The sequence below is a fragment of the Lepidochelys kempii genome, chromosome 18 (assembly GCF_965140265.1).
Source record: "Lepidochelys kempii isolate rLepKem1 chromosome 18, rLepKem1.hap2, whole genome shotgun sequence".
NCBI classification, from domain to species: Eukaryota; Metazoa; Chordata; order Testudines; family Cheloniidae; genus Lepidochelys; species Lepidochelys kempii.
In genome coordinates this window covers 20,798,312-20,819,028 of record NC_133273.1, presented here as the reverse complement: position 1 = coordinate 20,819,028, position 20,717 = coordinate 20,798,312, and the positions used below count along the sequence as shown (strand labels likewise).

The following is a 20,717-nucleotide window of genomic DNA, read 5'->3' as shown; positions in this document are numbered from 1 at the left end:
TAATTTATGGTCCAGCTAATATAAAATTCTGAAATAATTCTCCCCAGCGTAAGATTGAGCAGTGCTGGTGAGGGATATTTTCAGATAGGAAAGGTGGAGAGGTTGGAGAAGGTTCTAGGGATAAACTCAACAGTCAAGCAGAGAGGCAGATAAGTGTTTTAAGGATAATACTGTTTTCCTTTTTCTAAAAAATTTCCTTGTTCAATGCTGGGGGAAAGCGACTCTTTTTCTGTGTTTCTTTACCATTGTCACATGGCAAAGAGCTCCAGAACACTTGCTTCAAGGATGCTAATGGATACAAGTTATTTTTCTACAACTAGCTAAAGGACTGGTAGGACAAATATGGACTGGCCATTTAAGGTGACATACTTAAGTACTTTGCCATCTGTAAAATATGATGTGATTAATCTTATTTGTTCTGTTATGACGGTAAGTTTAGAAAACTGCAAGATTGTGTGTTTTAAGAAATGATACAACGTCACTAAAGCTAGCCTTTCGACAATGGTGCTAGAGCAACATTTGTGGCCTAGAGGCTATCCAGCAGGATTTCTGTTACTTTTTAAAGTAGTGCATGTAAACTGTGGTACAAACTAAGCCAGGGAAATATGACATTAGCAAAGTACTGCCTTTCTATATACTCTTGTCCCCAGGCCAGTCAGGACTCAGTATAGCTTCATAAGTATTTTGTACACAAGACAAATGAGCGTGATCAATCATAGTCAGCATGCTTACCTCCCATCCAAAGTTTGTTTCCTTTAACGTGGTCCTTGGTATTGTCATGTAAGGTCCAAATCTTTCCCCAACTTCAATCTTCTTTTTGGCCCAAATCCCCAGCCCTGCCCCTGGAATCGAGGATTCTCTGAGTTCAAAGTCTGGTGGGATTGGAATGTCATCAGGAATGTAGACGGGAGCTTCATAAGGTGAGCCTTCCTTGGGGGTGAAGTCCTCACTGGTAGGAAAAGGTGATGGAGGTCCGACGGGGATAGGGGACATAATACTGTCCTCTGTTTCCTCCTCTGCACTCTCACCAGCCAGGAGATCAGGGTCTGTCTCATACATACTATTTACAATCTCACTGTCACCTAAAGGGGAAACAACAGAACAACACATTCTAAAACCCTGAAGTCAATAGTTAGTTAACCCCTTCCCGAGACAAGGAACGTCAATGTGCAGTGGACATTCTAGAGGGTGGGAATGGAGCGACAGGAAAGATGATCCTGAGCCACAGAATTCAGATTTACAGCTTTCCGCATTGAGTTTGGGGGTTTTCCAGAGTTCCCCTGTAATTTGAAGGTGTGAGGATCCAGTGTTTTGGTGCAGATAGGTCTACAATGACGCACAGCTAATGACCGTAACATTAAGGAGCTACCTTTGCTTGGTTAAACATTCAAGTCCAGCTGATAAACAACTATTACTTTAGACAGCCCTGTGAGCATCTTCCTGCATGTCGCAGGTGTTCACATTCCAACAGGTTGGACAGTTGAGATTTTACTGGGAAAGCAATGGTGGCCTCTAACGCGGGAGGAAAAAGGAATGTAAGTATTGTAGTGGCTAAGTGGTATGCAAAATGGCATTCATTGAAGAATGGAATAGAGGCCAGCAACCATGACTATCATGTGGCACAGGCTCAGGATAGTGATGCCTGATGACCTTCAATGATGGAATGAGGACAGAGGAATATGGAGAAGGTGGCCAGAACTCTCTGCTGTTGTTCATTGTTTTAACTAACTCCAGGTATTTTACATCAAATGCAAAAAGCCACATTAAAGCAAAGTTATGAATGAAAGTTGCATGCACAAAGATCTGATAATTCTAGTGAGTTTTCACTTTCCTTAGGGGTCGCAGGATAAAGCACATGTCTGTACTGGAGAATGTAGGTACTCAATTTAAGCTCATTTACAGTACGACAGGCAGTACTTGCGAAACAGAGACACTAATAAAGGAAACGAATGTTGATGAATCTTGTTTCTGTTTTCGGAGCAGCTCTGAAGAGGAGTCATTCAGACATGATTCAGAGGAACACCAGCACCAGCCCCATGCTCATCTCTTCAACACTGAATGCGAGGAACATCTGCAAGGGCATGTTGGTCATGTCCATTTCAATGACCAGGTCCATTTCAGTGACCACTCCTGTTTGCACATCCCATAACTGGAGCATAGGTAACTAATCTCCAGGCTGGGATCACCATTAACAGCCGGCCCCAGTACACGTACAGCAGATTAGTGCCTAAGGAGCTCTGTTCTGTGGCATGAGCTGTGACCCTAAGAAAGCCTACAGCACCTGTGGCCCAAGTTTGGCCAGAGCTGGCAGACTAGTTTTAGGTTTGGTTTATTTGGTTCAATGGGTTATTCAATTAAAGCTGTGGCCAATTTGACCTTCCAACTATGTCTCTGTCTTTATTTGCGGTTTGGCACTCAGCAATGAATGTTCCTTCTCAAGCATAACTATAGCATCACTAGCTTATAACATTGCATTAAGAGTAATGTATCATATATGCTTAAACAGTGGACATTTTAAGTTACTCTCTCAACCACACTACATATATTGTTTCATAAAACTTCATAGGACAGGGATGTGGTTTAATGCAGTGCTACAATGCTGAAACAGAAAGCTATGGAAAAGTTGTATAATATCAGCTCCAGAAAAATATTCCATGCAGCATTTCACAATCTGGTTAGAAACAGATCAATTCAAGGACTATTTACAACCATATTTTCTAAAGAAACCAAAACCTTTAAAAGTCATGTGGCTAAAACACTTATTTAATTTAGCAGCATTCAGAACTGTAATTATTAGGCTTTAAATGGCCAGTGGTTTTTTCTTTTTCTTTTTTTAATTGATTTGTGTGATCTTTTCACAAAAGCAACAGCAGAACTGCAGCTGTTTCCCTGGTACCCAAAGTTCTTAAGTTGTTTAGGTTTCAGAAACACCCACATAAAACATTTAAGTGGGATGTATACAGAATAAAGGTAAAATTGTAAGTAGGAGCAATTAACATTATTAGTCAGAATTGGTAACCACATCTGGTTACAAACAATGTGCCCAATCCTTGGAAAGCTTAGCACCCTTGACTTGAATTGATTGCAGTTGGAGTGGAGGCTGCTAAGCCTTACAGGATTGGATCACAGATCAAGTTTGAAAAAAAGGAAGGTTTGTTGTTGTTTTTACAGTAAATATCCTTAATGCTGTGAGGCTGTTGAAGATCCATTCTTCCAGAATAATTAGGAAATAAGTGGTATTCTTTTAGAAGTACAAATTATTACACTTGAGATAATTGCAAGGAAACACCATTATTAAAGCTATCACCACATATATCAATTTTCTGGTTTGATTTTTGCTTCTAAAAGCTAAATAAACCCAAAGAAGTTTTAGGAACTAGAAACTTGTTCTGTAATTTTTGAGGGTAGTTGAATAAGAAAATGCAGTGGAACCTAGAACTTGGATACAGTGAAAATCCTGCAGTGAAAGAGAAGACCATCTGAGATTTATTTTTTTTGCACTGCTATACTCAGAGTCTAATTTTGCTTACTGTGACTCTTCTTAGAGTATTTTAGTTATTGCTTATATTACAGTAGCACCTAGAGTTTGTACAACAGCTAGCACATAGCTAGAGACAGTACCTGCCTCAAAGAGCAATCTAAATAGATGAGACAGAAGAACGGTGGGAGAAAGAAATTATGTTTATCCCCATTTTGCAGTTAGGCAACTGAATCGTAGAGAGATTAAGTGACTTGTCCAAGTTCACCCAGGGGGGCTGTTACAGAGCTGGGAACTGAATCCAGATCTCCTATGTCTCCATCTAGCACCTTAACCATTCTTCCCCGCTCTTAAAGGAGAAGAATGTGGGGAGTGGGGGAAGATAATACTATAGGTGTAGTTCCTTTCCAAATGTAGTTTTTGCTTTAGCACAACCTCTGCACTCCACTAACACCTTCTTTAAGCATGAGTAGAGGAGGTGTATTTTTCAGTAAACGGACAAATCCAGAGCAGGGTAATTTGTAAAAGTACCTCGGCCATTTGCAATCCAAACACAGGCCTGCAATCACTGCTAACCAGCCTCAATTACAGCCGAAGTGTTTCCAGTCACTCTCTTCTAGGTCACTGGAAGGCCTTGCCAAGAACATGAGATTTTTAATGACTTTGGAAATATGCTACACAATAGTAAGTTATTTACTTGTAAGAAAACCTGAAATTCTTTATTTTGGTTTTGCAGGGGTTTCAGGGTATAGATTCACAACTGTGCTGGTCATTCCAAAACATTCTTCAGGGAGGCCTAAAAAAATAAGGAAAGTGTGTGTGTGTCAGGGGGCGGGAGGAAGAGAAAAAAAATATCCAGACTACAAGCATCATTTCCCCTTAGTAACAGCAGTGTCTGAATTCTGCCTTGTTGATGTGTCTCTCACTTTCAGAGAGCATCCATGTGCAGTGTTGCAGGGGACTTTTTTCAGCCTAGCGCCCCCTTTAGCAATTCTGGTAAACACCCGTGTGCTTCCTCTTGCTCTGGTGGAAAGGTAGAGGAACCTAGGCCTGCCTTCTCCTCTGGGTTTCAGCCCAGGGACCCTGTTTTAGGTGGCTAAGGACTGTTTCGTCCATCCATCAGCCACTTCCCTGAGCTGCTCCTACCATCACCCCAGCCTTCCACTAGAGCACTCAGCAGGCCAGCCTTCTTCTGTCAGTATCTGCCTTCCCTGTGAGGGAGGAGGCAGCCTTTATGCCAGCCCCTTTCTCCCAGTTCATCCCCCAACTGGCTGGAGGAAGAGAAGAGCCTTGCCCCACCCCCTCTGCCAGGCTGCTGATCCCAGGCCTTTAAAGAGACAGGGACTTTTTTATCCCAACCATTACTTATTCCTGGGACCACTTCTTCTGTATCCCTGTCCCTCCTTAGGTCCTTATATATCTTTCCTGGGTCTTTCAAAATCCTTAAAGGGACATACCAGGCGGTGGAGTGGGCTGACCACTAGACATTACTTCTCTTATGAGCAGGCTACCCACTATGTGTCTATAAAACATTATCAAATGGGCTGATTTCTCTAGCCAAACTCATCCATTTTGGTACACACACATCTCACTTAGCACACAGACAAGTGAAGAGATTTTCCTCAAGCTTCCGAAAGAAAGAAACCCAAACCTCCTTAATCAATGAGTTGAGATTCAGCATAAAATAAATTTCGGCCCCTTTCCCCCCTGAACATTATTAGGAAATGAAAACAGGAGCTATCATGGATCTCCATAGTTTCTGCTAGAGTGTTGGCTACGACACATGCCATAATACATTATTTGAATCCAGTGTAATAAATCGATATTCACATGCCTCCTGCTATATTGCAGCCAAACGGACATTATTTCCCAATATTCATTTACTTCAATTAATATGGGATTTACGTTTGGCAAGAAGACAACAGTTTTAAGAGAAACTTGGGGGAAATGTTAAATTAATATTCCCAAATATCTAATAAGATAGTTATTAGATAGTGAGTAAAACAGTAAATGGTTCTCCTTAAACTATATATACTGAGGGGTAGTAGCAGCTATGTCTTAATAAGTCTATTCCATGGTTGTTAATTCTAAATGAATAGAAATAAACGTACCCTGCTAAGTTAGCATGTTGGCTCAGGAATATACAGCTCCTGCCATTGTAACCGGAACAGAATGTGACCTTGCTACTCCCTTGTGATCCCAGAGAGTATGGTAGAAGGGGTCTCTACAATAGTACCTGACTCTTCTAGAGCTAGATGCTGCCTGGTTTCAAAGGAAAGGAGAACCCTAGCCATTAAAATGATAGTTAGTCAAAGTGAACCGGGAACAGCAATTATTATTGCAGTAGGGAAATCTTAAAGCAGAACCGTGGTATTGGCTCTTAAAGAAGACAGGGCAGACTCTCGTGACGGCAGAACTGAATTTAAAGGCAGGGAGTGGAGCACAGACCAGTGGAGGATGGTGGCAACTGAAAGTGGGTCAGTGAAAACGACCTGCAAAAAAGCAGGTTCTGGCGATGCACAGAACTCCAGGCAGTCGGTCTAATTTTCTAATTTGGAAACACACATTAGATCTCCAAATTCCACCTGCTGGCACTCAAACTGGTACTTATAATTTACAAAAAAATAAATGTGGGCATCTATTTACAAAGTGTGCCCATCAGAATTGTCTTTCAGCTGAGCATGTGCTTAAAAAATTGCCAACAATTAATGATGCATAAATAAAATGGTGTAAGTGTAAAAACCACAATCACCCCCCCCCCCCCCAGACAAAAGTCTGAGTCCATGGATGATGGGCTTTGTACCAAGCCGTGGCACCTGGATGCTGCTCTCTCACTGCAGGAGTCAATGAAGCAACGCTCTATAAAGACTAAGGGCACGTCTACAGTGGCATATCTGCAGTGCTGTAAGCTCTCTAATGTAGCCGCGCTCAGCTGACCGGAGAGAGCTCTCCCGTCAGCTTAATTACTCCAGCCCCCGCGAGCAGCAGTAACTATGTCGGCATCGTGCTGTCCACACTGGTGTTTGTGTCGGTGTAACTTATGTTGCTCTGGGGGGTGATTTATTCATACCCTGAGTGACCGAAGTATGCTGACAGAAGTTGTAGTGTAGATGTATCATGATCCTGATGTTCCCATTATGCCTCTGGCATTTAGGGCAACAACGAAGCTCCTCCACTCCTGTCTCAGTGTAAATGATTGAGAACCAGGCCTTTTGACTCAGAGGTACTACTGAGAGAATTCCAGAGTCTAGGGCCTCATCTCCCAGATGTTCAAATCTAGTCTCGTACCAAGAGCGTCTCCGCTGATCTTGACCATCACAGAAGCACATGGGAAGAGAATACGCCAAATGTCAGTGTGAATGCCAGATAGGCTTGAAAATGGAGCCGGGTCATCTTGATTCTAAACAGGGTATAAAAGCAAACCATGCCAATTCTGGGAAGCTGCAAATGAGCAAAGTAAAGGAAACAGAGGGAAAATGGGTGATTCTCAGGCTGCTAATGTTTGGGGATTTTCCATGAAGAGTCAATTGCTGATCTATGACCCTCAGATGTAGGGGAAATGGAGCTTTCTTCATCCAAAAGGAAAACGGGAGGGGGAGAAACATACACAGATGAAGGGAAAAAGAAAAACATATTTGTCATACAATACAAGGAGCTGAAGTATTTTGGGAACAGATTTACCATCTCTCAATTAAATATGAGGCAGCATGACTGTGCTTTCGTTGCACAGTAGTTTCTACTATGATAACAACTCCAACAACTGCCTCATTGTGGGCCATGGAGAAATGAGAGGGACTCCCACAGTGAATATTAATGACTGACCTCTGATGTAATCATGGGGAAAAATAGCACCCAACAAAAATTACAGTTTTCACTTCAGCATGGAAGGCATTTCTTGCTGCCAAATAGGAACTATCAGGGGAGAATAGCTATCACAGCAGGGCTCTGCTTAAGGAGTACATACTACATCTCTTTTACAGCCTCAGAATAGGCCTTCTGTATTAAAGAAATATCTCCTCTTCTCTTTTTGAGACCTCATAAAGATTTTTCTGAGTTTATTTCTTTCTTCTCCCCTAAGAAACTGTGTGGCCCACTTCACTAAAGGGAGAAGACTTTGCTTCTTCACTTGCTGGCTTTTTCTGTCCCAGATTTTGGGAAGCACAGCAAATCCTCTGCTATAGCTTACAAATGTTTCCTCTAGTAAAAAGTGCAGCCCTGCTTACGCAAACATGTCCCCAGAAACAAGCTTTCATAAGCATTATACGCCATAATCCCCAAAATACTTGTGGTTGCTGTAAATGTTTTCTTTTCTGGTATTAGCAAGTCAAATTATTTTCTACTCTATGATTAGCCTCTTTTGCACTTAAGAAACAGGAATTCCAACAGAGTTGAAAGCATAGTGGGGCTTAGCAAAGCTCAACCTGTGAGATACTTGAAATGGCGCAGGTAGACAATAGAGATTACTCTCTAGTACAGACCATTTAGTATTGTTGCTATTTGGACATACCAGTCCAGATTTAATTTAAAAAGTAATCCCAAGTGACCCCACTCTTGATCTGATGTTGTATAGTTTTTGAAGGTCAATGAAGTGTCGTTAGCTTCTCCTCCTTTCTTTTCAGTTTCCCTATCCTGCCATACTTTCTGGTACTGGAAGTGGAAATACCAAGTTACCATGAAATTGAATATTCTCATGGTAATTCTGACCTAGCCGATACTGGGTGGGTAGTTCTAGAAACCTCCTGGGATCTGCGTGATGTCAGAAAGTCTTCAGACGGGCATCTGAATTTAGGGATATTTAGCACAACTGAACCTTTGGCTCATTAACCCATTGGCAGTGTTTTGAAAAGAGCAGGGATGGTCATGGAGACAAGACAGGGCCATTTCTCTACCCCCTCCCCCCATACACTAGCAAAACAGCCTGGCTGCACAGGGGGAGGAACATCCCAAGAATGGGTAGTGTGAACATGTGAAGACATTCTGCCTCTGGTTCTCCCCCCAGGGCAGTGCAGTTCCAAGCGAACCTTACTATTGGCTGTGTCTGCATGGTTCACTATAGCACTTGGCATACACCCGTTTAACTCAACAAGAGCACTGCTGAAAAACTGCAAGGTTTAGCTGTATGACTGATCCAAAGTCTCCTGAAAAAACAAAGCACCGACAGAGCAAGAGAATTCTCATGCACTATGTTCCAGCTTGAATGTAAGTAGCAACGTTTTATAAAATGTGTAGGGGACTGTAATGTAGTCATTGTCCCGCTCCACTCTGAAGTATAACCATCACGCTCAGCCACAGGAGTTAAATAGATTTATTGCAAAGTGTCTAACTTTGTAAAATGGTTGAATGTTGCCCCTTAATTCAACATAATATAGATGGCTTTAGGCCGGTAAATGTATTTGAGGTTGGTCTTTTGTGTCACGCTGCTGGGTTTAAGTGCTTTTTTGGAACCTTAGCTGGAGATGACCCACGGAGACCCAGCTTGGAGCAAGTACCTCTGAGAAGGGCGTTCAGAGGCACTCTCGAAAGCCATGCATTTTGTCAACCTGATCTAGCTGAGAAGTGGCATGGCCTGCTGTGGAAGTGAGACTGACCATGGGAATTAGCTAGATGTCACTACAGTATACTTGTGTGATGCTCCACTTCTGGAGTACGTTTGCTTGCAGCTCCTGGAATAAAGTAGCCCATTAGCTGAATGTTGGTGTTCTCTAATCTAAAGAGGTGCGGCATTCCTCCTTTGTCCAATAGCTTTTCAAAGCTGATACAAGCAGGCAGGACATTAAGAGTACCCCTCTGGATACAAATTATCTCAGGATATCTATGTAATACTGTCAAGTCTAGCAGGGATATTTTGCTGTAATGTCTGAACAGAAATAACAGAGCACTGTGTGAGATCTGCAATGAGTGACTTCCGTCCAAGAAGCTTACCCAAGCTATTACAAGCTCAGCAGTGTGAAGGCATCTTTATAACCCAGTTGTTGCCTACAAACAAGGAGGATTGTGGTTTCAGTTTGGGCTACGTACATATGCAGGATGCATACGGGACAAGTCCAGCCACTAGAGGGTGGAGTCCAATATTTGGTTAAGCCTCTCTGGTTTCTTCCCATCACATAACATATGATTGCTGGTGGAGGTGCCATCAATATAGTATGCTAGTAACTCTGCATTAAACCTACTGCATATTTCACTATCAAGCCTTTTGGCTGCTCCCCTCAATGTTGTTCTAAATTCAATTTGGCTGGCAAAAAAACAAAACAAAAAAACAAAACAAAACAAAACAAAAAAACCCAGAAGACAACCCAGGGCTTCAAGAGTATTCTCTAGTGGCTTTGATTTGCATCGATACAGTATTCATAAAAACCTTCTGATATTTTCATTTTCTTAACTAAAGAGAAAGTTTAGGAGCACTCTTCCCTTCTACTGAATTTCATCACAGATTTGCTGGCTTTTATTCGTAGCATGTGGGATGTTGCCATTCACTAATGACAGCCATGCTGTCCTACATACTCCATCCTCTACTGGCAAGTATTTCAATGCTCTGGAATGTCCGATCACGTGAAAAGCGCTATAGAAATACAACTTGAGCATATTGTTATTATCATAAAACTAAAATTAGACCTTCAAAGCTCACCAGCAAACTTACTCAGTAAAAGAAGATATTGAAAGGTTGTTTCCACAGATAATCAGATATGGGGATAGGCTTAACATCTGTGTGACACCAATGAGGTTTCTGCAACAATTAAAGTGATGCTTTATTATTGGTGATAAGCCTCATGAATAATCTATTTAGCAGCTGCAATAAATATATTTATATAAATAAATCTAGCAAAGGAAATGTGCATTATTTCCCACCTAAAAAGTAGCAGAACATTAATGAGTGCACAAAAACAATGAGGTTGATTACTTTTTACAACATAGGATTCCATTAGCAATACACCTAGTTATGTGAAATGATTAAAGAACTTTTATATCCACAGATATTTGGAGGAACATTGCAGATTCCTTAGCCTTTAAGACATACAGAATCCACCCACACTGAACTCAGCTCAGGCTGCCAGTGTCTGAACTGATTTGATCAGCAAGTAAGTGTGCTCTTCTTTCAATTGCACTGACCTCGTAAGACATAATATTGGGCCCAATCCTACATTCCTTCTGTACTTAAAAGTCCCATTGACTGCAGTGGGAGTTTTGTGAGCAGAGAGAATGCAGGATTGAGTTTATAACACTTTTGTCATACTCCATTGCATTATTCTGTTGGCTGACATACGGTGACTTTCCAAGCTGAAATTTGGCAGACAGTTTAAGAACTGGATGTTCACAGAAAATGGGTCATTTTTACTTGCACATAAAATAGCAACAGGCTCAAATCCACAGTGCTGCCAGGGCTTCAAGAGGATTCTCTAGTGGATTTGGTTTGCATAAATACAGCATACATATAAAACGCTCTGATATTTTCATTTTCTTAACTAAAGAGAAAATTTCAGGCTCCCAATGAATTCATACATTTCTTGGAGGCTAATGTGCAATCTCAGCTCAAGGAAAAGAACTTGTCTCAAAGAGTTGAAAATCTAAATATCAATATATTAACTATAATTGAAATATATCCTGAAGGGGACTGGTTGATTAATTATTGAGGATTTTTTTTCATTTTATTGTTCATCCTTTATAACTGATACTTCTTCACAAGTTTGAAAACAGATATAGCCAATGACTATCGTGGTATTGTCTCCAACTGCTTCTTATCGGGCTACTGTCTACTATAATTTAAAAGACATTGTCAAGCAAACACCGAAGGCATAAAATATCCATTAGCTTAAGACTTCCCTGAGACCTATTTCTTATGCGTTGACTCCAGAGAAGAAGCAGCAGCATCAAACATTTGTTTCAACCGACAAGTGAATGTATCCATTCCCTTTATGGCGGCAGAACGTGGCAAAGCTCCTGCAGTATTTTTGCTGTCGCCTCAACTTTTCTCTTTAAAAATCTATACTGGAAATTGTTTTGGATTCTTGCTATATTAGCAAGAAAACATGAAAAAATTCACACCTCCAGGAAAACAGGATAAAAATGGACTTTTGGCCATTTTTTATTGCGGGGGCGGGGGGCACAAAAGGACTTCTCTTTTCCCATTCAAGCATTCTCATATATATTTTTCCATAAGCAAAAATTTTATTTTGGTGCCTCAGAATCATAAGCCAATGGAAATGGTGCAAAAGAACAGAATTATAGCCCTACCACAACAAAGCACTTAAGCAGGTACTTAAATTTCAAAGTCAATAGCAGCCACAGTGCTTGGTACCTCTGAAAATCAGGCCTCTCTTCTGGAAATAACCCTGAGGGTTCTCAACAAGCAGCTGTCTTGGATTCCCTCTGGAAGACTGTTTGGGCCTCCAGTCCCCAATCTTGTTTCCTTACTCTGCTCTCCACATCTAATAAGGCCTCTGGAACTTCATCCTGGTGGCTCATATGAAACCAATTAGTGGGTCTCAGTTCAGATCTGAGATGTCATGTTTGTTAATCACAAAGAATACCCCCTGGCACCAACCGGCACCCAGACTGGCAGTCCCTATTAAGGCATCAAGCACTGAATGGGCATGGTGATCAAATGGCCCTGCTCTGACCTTGGCCAGAGGTGAAATACAAGGGCAAGGCAGAAGCTTAGTGCAGGGCAAAACTGCACTGTGTCTGCTCACACTGACCCTGTTGTTTGAATACAGAGCCTGGTTTTCAGAGGGGAGGGGCACCTTGCAGCTCCCGTTTGCTGGGACTGGAGTTGTGCATCTCTGAAAAATCAGACCCATGTTCTCCAAGGATGTCAGTCCAGGTGTTTTGTCGCATTGATTCAAAAACGATGCCAAACAAGGCAACACACAGTGCAGGTCCCACTGTCCATGTTATCTGGTCCAGCTTCCTCTGTTCACCCCTCTCTTTACAGATTGTTCAGTGAACTGTTAAAGATGCTAATAGTGACATTCCTTCCGTGGGTAGGAGGCCTCCTGCCTGAACAGGCAGAAGGCAGCGTTTGTTGTTTTTAGCTCTCAGAAGGTGAGAGATACCAGAGCTGAAGAATTAAAGGATCTCTGGACTGCCATTGTGGTGTATTTTGAAAGTACTTGTTTTTCCTAATTCCACAAATGGTGCTAATTAGTGACCGCTGTGGTGATAGGCTTTGCTTTTGGTTCACTAGGAACTGGACTGAAATCACAAATACAATTCACTGGGAGAGCAGAAGGTAAGTAACTTCACGTTTGTGAACTTAAGTAATTTTCCCCCAAATTCACTGCGGGAATTTCTCATCCCCATCCAAGTTGCCTATATAGAGATCTACAGTATTTGCCAATGGACATTGGACAAAGAGCAATAAATCCAGCCGCATCTGGGTGAACACTGAAGTAAGAAGCAGCCAATGAAAAATCATTTGTACACACATGGAACACATGGCCTACATGATTCTTAGACCCTTAGACAATGCCCTCAGACTTTTCCGTACAACTCTGGAATGCCCATAGAAAGGAAAGTAGAATCTACTGTGTAACTGACCATTTAGAGATGTCGCTCACTCATTCATTCATGAAAATCCTTGGTTTCACAACCTCCCACAATTGCAAGAAAGACCTAGACAGGCACTTAAAATAAATAAGCATGAAGGAAACTGACCCTAACTGAGGAAAGGATGGGCCAGGGTACCACAGTGCCATTGGAGTGCCATATGGTCTCTTTCTAGCTCAGAAATTTCTACTGCGTGTAATGACTTGGTCCAATTCTTGCATTTAGCTTGCAGATTAGAATGATTCCACTATTGCTTGGTATGTTTTTGCCTGATTTTTCAAAAGTATAGGAAAATATCTAATGGACACCTTTCCAGCTTGGGACAATGGGATGCCTCCCTTCAGTCATGTAGGTAATTTTTCCTTTTTGTGTTATGTCCCAGGGGTTCAGAATAATGGATGATGTGAGAGCGGAGAACATAATGCACATCAAGTAATTTATCTGATGAATATAGCCAATTTTTCAGTGTGTGGGACAGTCATGAGCAGATCACATTTTTCTTGAACTTATTCAGTATTTTAAAGTATCCAAAATTTTACAAGTTTTTTTAAATTTCTATGGATTGATCATGAACAATTTTGTGTGAGGATCTGGTATTTGAAATTCACTATTAAAATGCATTAAGTAGCTGTGATTGTTCAGTCATATCACATCATTTCTGTTCTGATTGACTGACTGTGCAACTCATTCCACTGTGCACGTGGATTTAAAATTCAGTTTCCGCAAACCTCAAATCACCCAAATCCACGTGGAAAGCACTTGTAATGGAATGCAAACGTGGCTGAAACAAATCAACAAATCTGAATATGCACCCATCTCTATCTGACATCCACATTCCAACTCCTTAGTTCATAGGCTGCTGCTTCCCTTTTTATTGTGTAATTTAATTCTTGTGCGTCTCATGTATCATTTAAACATCAGTGGAGCATAATATTTTCATTTACATGACTGTCTTATCAGATGATCTTACAGCACTGTAAAAATAATAAGGCTCAATATTTAAAAAGGGTAAACGGGATGACCTGGGTAATTATAGGCTTGTCAGTCTGACATCGATCCTGGGCAAGATAATGGAGCAGCCGATACGGGACTTGATTAGTAATGAAGTAAAGAAGGGTAATATAATTAATGCCAATCAACATAGGTTCATGGAAAATAGATCCTATCAAGCTAACTTGATATCTTCTTTCGATGTGATTACAAGTTTGGTTGATAAAGGTAAAAGTGTTGATGTAACCCAGTTGGAGTTCCGTAAGGTTTTTGACTCAGTACGACATGACATTTTGATTATAAAATTAGAAAGATATAAAATTAACATGGCACACATTAAACTTATTCAACGCTGTCAAACCGATGGGTCTCAAAACATAATTATAAACTGGGACCCATCATCAAACAGGTGTGTTTCTAGTTGGGTTCTGCAAGGATAGGTTCTTGACCGTATGCTACTTAGTGTTTTTATTTATGACCTGGAAGAAAACATTAAAATCATCACTGATGAAGTATGCAAATAACACAAAAAATGGGGGAATGGTAAATAAAGAGGGCAGGTCATTGACACAGAAGATCTGGATCATTTGGTAAGATGGGCACAAGCAAAGAATATGCATTTTAATATGGCTAAATGTAAATGTATATAACTAGGAACAAAGAATGCAGGTCACACTTACACAAGGGGAATCCATCCTGGGAAGCAGGGACTCAAAGAGATTTGGGAGTCCTGGTGGGTAATAAGCTGAACAAAAGCTCTCAGTGAGATGCTGTGGCCAAAAGGGCTATTGCAGTCCATAGGTGCAGAAACAGGAGACTCTCCAGTAGAAGTCAAGTGGTTATTTTACCTCTGTATTTGGCATTGGTGCAAAACTTGCTGGAATAGTGTGTCCTGTTCTGGTGTCCACAATTTAAGAAAAATGTTGATAAATTGGAGAGGATTCAGAGAAGAGCCACGAGAATAATTAAAAGAAAACATGTCTCAGTGATCGACTCAAGGAGCTCAGTCTATTTAGCTTAACAAAGAGAAGGTTAAGGAAAGACTTGTTCCGCAGGTACCTACATGGGGAACGTATATTAATAATGATCTCTTCAATCCAGCAGATAAAGATACAGTATAACACAATTCAATGGCTGGAAGTTGAAGCTAGACAAATTCAGACTGGAAATAAGATGTATTTTTTTAACAGTGACACTAATAAACTGTTGGAACAACTTACTAAAGGTCATGATGGATTCTCCATTACTGATAATTTTTAAAGCAAGATTGGAGTCTAGGAATTATTTTAGGGACATTTTATGGCTTGTGTTGTACAGAAGGTCAGGCTAAATGATCACAGTGGTCCATTCTGGCCTTGGAATCTATGAAAACACTTAGGAGGTAGGCACAATGTTAAGATGTTCATTTTGTAGAAGGGTAAATGAAGGCACAGGAAAGTTAAGTGACATGGCCCGGTCTCTCAGCAAGTGAGTAACAGAACTCAAGAATCCCAATTCCCAGAGCCCTGCTCTAACCACTAAATAACCCTGCTTCTTGGCAGTTAACACTTATCAGGATAAATTCATGAAAAACATATGATCCCAAGATATTCATTTTTGGACTTTTACTTGAGGAAAGTCATTTTTACATGCCCTTGAAATTGGCTCCTGGGTGGATGTGGGTTTTTATTTAATCCCTCTCCAGTGTAAAACCACAAAAAACAAAATTAAAGGATAAGTCGGCGAAATGCTCTTCTCATATAGCAGGTACAGAAGTTTCAAGGTTACTACTAAATCTGAGTTTCCAGCCTAATGAAGCAGCCTAGCATCATCCAGCCACTACAATCGGTATTTAAGATAGCGACAAGTATAGCTTTCCTCATCTCGTCTCCTGTGAGAACAGTCCTTTAAAAGTATTTCAGTCTTAGACAAAACTAGGAATTGCAGAGGTATTCAAAAGTGGAGGGGACGGGACCTAAAACCAACATAAATAACTGAACTATTCAAAACTTCACAACTGTTCAATGTTTGGTTTGAATTTTAAGCCAAGATTCATTTAAGATTTTCAGCAAAAGGTGAGTCTGTTCTGATTTTTATCTTTATTACTTCTCCTATCCTTAGGTTAGACCCAATTCTCTTATTAAAAAGGTAGAACTCTCAAAATATGAGCACCAAAAATTGGTAATGACAGAAATATGGAACTGAGGAGTTAAACAATCATATTTAAAATAATCTTTCTAAAAAAAGTCTCTGTAGAAGCTGGTTGTAAAAAGAAAAAGATTTAAAGATTTAAAGTGCCTTCAGTTCTAAATACAAAATTAAGTGTTTTCTTTTATTAAAGGATTTCTGCTGGAGGAATGGAGAATAAATCCTGTAACAATATTTCAAAGTGTTCCTTAATACGCATTTTCCTCTAGTAAAACCAGCAGGGAGAGTGTCCAAATAACTCTCCACTAAATGCCAGTATTATATTTCCAGTAAAAGTCTAGTTCAGCCAGGCATCAAAAATATTTTCACAGAAGAGCCTATTAGAATCAAAGTCTTATTACCAGGAGGTTGCTGTCTGCAGCTAAACTTTACCTGATTGCCTCTCTGATCGTTTGTTTTTTTGTTTTTGTTTTTGTTTTTGATATGCCCAGTATTACATTTGAATTTGAAATGTATGAATACATTTCTTAAAATTCTACAGTGTTGTGCAGACAGTTCATGGCCTAGTGAGATATAGCAGATAGAATTGGATTCCTTTAAAGAAAAAATATGGCCAAGTTATGCATTGTTAAAGCCACGGGGGAAGATAAATCAGTCCTTGGGGATTTCTGTGGCAAATAATTTGCTAAAACCAACTCTCAGTGATGAAGCAGCAAAAGAAATATAGAGTACATAATACAACCACAGTCTTTAATCTCAACAAGCTTTCTGCAAATTTAGGGAACAAAATATGAACAATTAATAAAGCAGAAACCGAGTCTGGGAAAGAGCTGATTCTTAGAGAAAAATCAGAATTGCATTTTGCTGCTTTGGCTATTTTCTCATCAAGTCTGGTAAAGCATGAAAAAGTTCCCAGTTCAATGGAAAGTTGTTTTATGACAATGTGAAAAGGTAAAACCTCTAAAAAAGAAAACTGTTTGAAAGATAATTTGTCTGGTAAGAGAAATTTAGTCTCGGTAAAATAAATAAATAAATGTAACAAGTTGAGGTCTCCAAAAACTAACAAATGATGCTTGGTATTTCTCTCAGTCCTGAACTGCAAACTGCAGAACAAGAATAAAGCATTTGTAACTCTCCAAAAGGAGACATTGCATTTGGAATTCACATCTCTGCCAAGTGAAAGCTTTTCTGCTGTTGTCACTGTCTCATTGTCATTCTACTCACTGCAGGTTCCCTAGGGTCCAGAACAGGAGTCCTGGCATTATTAACATAGCAGATTAATAGCAGTGGGAAAAGACATTTTCAAAAACATGCTAAATATTAATAATAATCAATAACAATTTATATTACCTAACGTGAGCTAGACAAACATACCCTGGGCATGGAAGGGAGGGGGAAAGGCAGAGCAAAGGAAAGGGACAGTGTTAGCAGACTCTGCAGAATAAAGAGAGAACAAGTGAATCAATGCAGGACAGGGTCTGAGCCGTGAGGTGGATGTCAAAAGCCAGGCTCTGTTTTAAGAAGAAAGAGATGCAGATTTTAATGTAACAATATAAAATAGATTTTCTGTGACTGACCACAAAAAAAATTCTTCCACGTTCAACAATTTTACATCATGTCACAAACAGAAGAGCTGTACAAACCCCCTGAAAAATTTCACCTTACAATTTTCACCATTTGGGGCAACATTGTACTCTGCAAATCTTCCTTTCCCCAAAACATGTTATAATGATTATTTTTTTAAATCAGAAATTTGTAAATACCCACATTTCTACATTTGTGTTTCACAGCTGCCTTGTGCTCTGAAAAGGGTTCATTTTCAATACTTGAGAAATATATTTTAATGCAAGAAATCTGTGAAATTTGAGTTTTTCCGTGAAACTGGCTCACTATAGTTCATAGCAAGTTTAAAACATATGATTGCGAGTAGATTCAATCTTCCATTGTGAATATCTCACACAATTTTAGCTATCATCAGATGATGCATAGGGAACAGTACAATGCAGAGTCCTATTGCTTAGAGAGGATCCTGAAAGAACAGCTTGAATTCAAACAAATCCAATCTCTGTTTTCAAAACCCAGATCTGGCTTTTCCATCTTGGGCCCATCTCAAGACTTCTTAGAATTTGGGATATGGATTCCAATCTGTCACTGAGCAGCTGGGCAAGGCCCATCAAATATTGGTTCATGTGAGTTTGGGGGGATTTTGTAACATCCTTCTCCCTGCAGCCCCGAATACAGAGCTTCACTTGAGTATAATTTTCCAAACGTGAAACTCAGAGTGAAGGTTTGTAGAAACCCCACTCTAGGAGAAATTTACAAGGGTGGGGCCTCCCAGACAACTGCCCAAAATGGCAGAGGAAGGGGTCTCCTACTTGTGAAGGCTGAAGGTTGGATATTTGGAAATTTTATGCAACTGCACTAATTTTCCTAAGGAAGAACATGCATTACCTTTCTAACATAAACAACAGCAAATGTCCTGATTATCAGCACTGGAGACTGACAAATTTACCACCTGAAAGAAGCTTTATGAACACAGGTATTACTGCACTCCAAGCTGGCTCTGGCATCTTAGTGGGCTGGGGGTCCAGGTAATTCAGGCTGTTCCTTGAGTATCTGGGCACGGTTTCTCCCTGTCCTAGAGTGGGTGGGAGGCTGTGGCTGGTTTGCTAGCCCCTGAGCCTAGCTGCTTCTTGCCCATGGATGAGTGGAAGATCTGTGGGTTTGTCTAGCTGGGTTGCCATCTCTTAGCTGGATGCAGAGCTCTGGCACATCCCTTGCCCCATATTCCCTTGCTTCAGGGGTGGGGAGAGTCCAGCTCCTGCTGCTTAGCTAGGAAGGGCCCTGGCTTTGGCTCCTGTTCCCTGGTTGCTACTCACAGGCTTCTATGGCCAGGGAGATACTTAACCATAGAGATGCAAGCTTTGAGTGTCTCAACTCTCCACCTGGGAGGTTTAAGCTGCTAGGTAAGAGCTGCTGAGAGAGAAGCTAAAATCAGGAGGCTCCTGGCTCCAAGAGGCAGCTGAGAAGGGCCAGCCTAGCTGCCCTCCAGGATCTCCCTCACAAAACCCAGCTTGTTTGGGGTGAGGGGAAATCAAGGTAGAGTGAGCTCTTCGTTGGCTTTTGGATTTTATTACAGTGCCATTGAAAAGTCTCTCTCCAGCCCTGAATGTACGTAAAGGTGGGTGTGACTGGGAGAGACACCTACAGCCCTATTCAGACCAGGGATCTGAAACTAGGACTCCCAGCTCTCCCAGGACTGCCCTGATCTCAGTATTACTTCCTCTGGCCCCGTGGATATTTGCATAAAGTGGAGCAGCCCCAGCAGGAGAGTCTCTCTCTCTCTCTCATTTTGACCAGAAATTCCTGACCTGAGAAACCCTCCTGACAAAACGTTTTGTTGAAACCTACCTTTTCCACTAAAAGTTTCTGTTTCAATCAATCAGAATTTTCTGACGAAAACCATCCTGTTGAAGAATTCCCAACCAGCTCGATGACTCACACCCCTCAAAATCATAAGATTTTTTTAAAATAATAAATGTTGGGTTGATTTTGAATTTCGTCTTCTAGTTTCTGAGCCTGTAGGGTTCACTCAGGCCCTGTTTTCAAGTTTTTCTTCACAACCTTAAGGGCTAAACATTTACTTTACAAAGAAAAAGAAAGCTAGGATTCTCCTGTAATAACTTGCCTCCAGGAGCTGGAGCTTTCAAGAAGAACAAGCATCACAAGACTCACAATAAAAACATTTAAATTGGCAACACTAAACCTCAGATCTGAATCTGACTTTCATGGCTGAAGTACATCTCTAATTTAGTCCTCTCCTCACACCACTAACTTAGGGTTAACTTGACAGATTCCAAGCAGCTGGAAGAGGAAGACGGAGAAAGACTCCCAGAGAAGTCCTAAATGAACACTGCTGATTGGCCAAAGAGACAAGCCACTGCTGCTCTTCTTAATTAAACTCTCTTCCTCTTACCTCCTTCAGGTACAACTGCTCTAATAGACTCTAGAAATGTTTAACTGTTATAGGGAAAATAATATTTGACATGGACAAAATTCATTTTAAAGACAACTGCAAGAAACACAATTCAACCTATTTTTAAGCCCAGTTCTCCACAGAGAGCTCTTTCTTTTTCCTCACGTTTCATCTCCTGGTTTCAATGAATGTTTGTACAGTGAACACCCTTCCATGGAGACTACCACATTAGGGTTTTTCCCTGGTCACTGAAGTGCTCTTTGCAGACAGACTTTCTTCTCTAATTAAAAAAAAATACTTCTCAAAAAAGTCTCCGACAAAGTGCTAAGCATGTGTTTAATCCTAACTCTTTACTCACATGAAGAAAGCCATTTACATGTCTGTTCCAACCGGAAAGTGTGCCTGGAGTTTTTCCTGTAACATTCAGATACGGGATAATGGCAAGTCTCACAAACAACGAGGCATGTTGTAATAGTAAAAATAAATTGCATTTATAACCCTTTTCTAACACTTTGAAAACAATTATTTAAACCTCATAACATCCATGAGCAACAGAAATGTATTTCTATCCATTTTACAGATAGGCAAACAGAGATGGGAACA

At 40.6% G+C, this 20,717-nt stretch overlaps 1 protein-coding gene across 3 annotated transcripts in view; it reads right to left on the bottom strand.

Annotated features, from left to right (window-relative positions):
• The window catches only part of PRDM16 (PR/SET domain 16), a 435,888-nt gene that overhangs the window by 283,008 nt on the left and 132,163 nt on the right, over window positions 1–20,717 (bottom strand). For all 3 annotated transcript variants that reach the window (XM_073316649.1, XM_073316650.1, XM_073316651.1), the window contains exon 2: window positions 733–1,082. In XM_073316649.1, the coding sequence (XP_073172750.1) occupies window positions 733–1,082 (350 nt within the window). The remainder of the gene's footprint in view (window positions 1–732; window positions 1,083–20,717) is intronic.